This window comes from Penaeus chinensis, chromosome 34, assembly GCF_019202785.1.
Source record: "Penaeus chinensis breed Huanghai No. 1 chromosome 34, ASM1920278v2, whole genome shotgun sequence".
Taxonomy (NCBI): Eukaryota; Metazoa; Arthropoda; class Malacostraca; order Decapoda; family Penaeidae; genus Penaeus; species Penaeus chinensis.
Window position 1 is genome coordinate 6,133,287 of NC_061852.1, and position 2,718 is coordinate 6,136,004.

At 33.8% G+C, this 2,718-nt stretch overlaps 1 protein-coding gene across 2 annotated transcripts in view; it reads left to right on the forward strand.

The window, feature by feature from the left end:
- LOC125043563 (alpha-1,6-mannosyl-glycoprotein 2-beta-N-acetylglucosaminyltransferase-like) overlaps positions 1-2,383 on the forward strand; it is a 10,620-nt gene extending 8,237 nt beyond the window's left edge. For both annotated transcript variants that reach the window (XM_047639758.1, XM_047639759.1), the window contains exons 7-10: positions 9-207; positions 686-900; positions 1,068-1,197; positions 1,387-2,383. In XM_047639758.1, the coding sequence (XP_047495714.1) occupies positions 9-207; positions 686-900; positions 1,068-1,197; positions 1,387-1,563 (721 nt within the window). In that variant the 3' untranslated portion in view covers positions 1,564-2,383. The remainder of the gene's footprint in view (positions 1-8; positions 208-685; positions 901-1,067; positions 1,198-1,386) is intronic.
- Positions 2,384-2,718: the final 335 nt, after the last annotated feature.

Here is a 2,718-nt window from a genome sequence, read left to right on the forward strand (position 1 = left end):
TTGAACAGAATATTTGATGATGTGTGGGTCCTGAGAAACCACACAGGGTTGGTGCTCTTCCTGGAAGAGGACCATTATGTCGCTGAGGACTTCCTGCACATGCTTCGACTCCTCTCAGCAGCCATCCCTCGAGCCTGTTCCAAGTGTTCACTCATAACATTAGGGAACTATTTGAAAAATTATAATTTCCAGATAGATGGAAGAAAGGTATGGAAATGATTTTAAAGGGGAGATTGTACTATGGAAACAGATTTGATTTTTGTTTTGATAGTAGTATGATAGCTTTTCTATATGTCTGTGCTTAATATATATGATTATCCTCTTGAGTCTGGTGGTTACTTCTATTTGATGTCTCATTGAAGGCATCAGCTATGCCATGTAATAAGTAGCTATAAAGTTTACACAAATTTCTGATTTACTTAGAGGTGGGAGTGGTTTTTGAATAGCAGAATAGTATTCTGATATAAACAGTCATTCAGGAACTGTTTTGGTATTAATTTGGATTTTCATTTCTGTTTCAAAAGCACAAGCAATGTCTTTCTATGCATCATTTTTATCATGAGTTCCATAAGTATGATTCTGTGAGAAGGAATTTTGAGTGTAAACTTTTTTTTGTTTTTCTTCTTTTTTTCTGGCATGCAGTCACGTATAACTTTGCACCTTTGCTTTCTCTTCTTTCTTGAAGGTGGAGGTTACTCAGTGGGTATCTTCAAAGCACAACATGGGTTTTGCTTTTAATCACAGTGTGTGGCAACAGATAAAGGCATGTAGCTCACAGTTTTGTGATCATGATGACTACAACTGGGACTGGTCACTACTTCATGTGAGCTCCACCTGCCTTCCACAGAAATTGCACACACTTGTTCTCCGTGCCCCAAGGGTCTTCCACATTGGAGAATGGTAAGTAGGACTGCCTAATTCAATCATGATTTTTTCCTCACAGTATTGAATGGATCACTTTGAAATCCAATGGGGCTGAATGTGTGACTGAATTCCTTTTTCCCTTATTTTGTTGGTTTTGTTAATACATCGGTTTGTAAATTCTGCTGTTTGTGTTCATCTGACAGTGGTGTCCACCATAAAAAGAAAGACTGCAGCTCGCGCACTGTCTTACACAAAGTGCATCGAGCTATACAAGTGGGACAACATACCTTATTTCCACGACAACTTATTGTTGTTCATACACCTCCAAAAAAGGTTTGTTTATTGTATCTTGTCATTTGTTACCTTCAAAAAATGCATACAATTAGGCTTTCTTTCCTGTCAACATTTCAATCAGTACAATCATTTAACAAACATCTAGCCTAAAAAAGTCTGAGAAAATTTGAAAGAATGCAATAAATCTGCTACTAATAATTAAAACGGACTGACACATCAAATTTCCAGGTGAAAAAGCACAAGGGCAATGGAGGCTGGGGTGACAAGCGGGATCATGCCCTTTGCCGTTCATTTAGCATTAGCACCGCTCCTGATTCTGTGATGGTCAACAGCTCTATATTGTCGACACAAGTGCTTGGTAACACTTCAGTTAATGGGAGTGTGATAGTACGCAGTGGCTCTTGATCATGGTACTGCAATTTTCGTATTACTGATGTATATAAGGTGAGATTTACAATGTGATGATTTTTTTTGCTCCAGGGAAGGAAATATAGTTGTAAATGAATGAGGTCCTTATTAATGCTGAGATCTTTACATTACTGCAAATTGATTAATTGATCAGAAAATGGATAATCTTTGCACAATAAAGTATATGGATGCCATTTAAAGCAAGTACCATTATTCATTATTTGTTGCTTTTGTTACCATGCTTTCATTTTACATATAGGTAGATGTGTGGAAATTGAAAAGAACAAAAGCAAAAGTGTAAACATGTTGCAAGGCTAGTTTCCTTGATTTTATGGAGAGTTCATAATCAGTAAGCAGAGTTTGATACCTCTGTATCAAGCACAACAAGGCATAGTATTTTGTCAAAGTTACATATATGAGATTATACTCTGTAAGTATGACAATCAGTTTGTATTTAACCCTACTATGAATGGGTATATGAATATTATTGTATGTTTGGAAAGGCTCCTACTGTTGAAGTCTTTTTAGTTACTGCTTTGAAAGACATTTTTTTCAATATTTGAATTATATTCCTTTTTTTGTGCTTTGAAAGACATTTTTTTCAGTATTTTGAATTATATTCCATTTTATTTGTAACCCATTGCTGCTGGGCCCATGCACTGTCCACTGTGGATTTTGTATTATTCGTTTTAATTTGTGATAAACTCACCAAAGACTTTTTTAATAAGCCTACTGGAACTTGCCTGTTTACCCCTTTTTTTTTTGTTTTTTGTTTTTTTTTAAATAAGTTTTTTAATGTCTGTTACTATTATTATTGTTCTTAACTTCATTACTGTTAATTTTATTATTATTATTTTTTTTTTGTTATTATTATTATTATTATTATTATTATTATTATTATTATTATTATTATTATTATTATTATTATTATTATTATTATTATTGGTATTGGTATTGTTATTATTTATCGTCATTGTCATTGCCATCATTATCATTATCATCATTATTGTTATAACATTGCTAATAATAGTAATAATGAAAATAAAGGCATTTCATCTAGAAAATCCAAGGAATGGGGTAATCAGGTCAGGTTTGGTAGACCAAGTGATTGGTGATTCAGCATTTCCAGAGGCATCTATAGCTATACAAAAT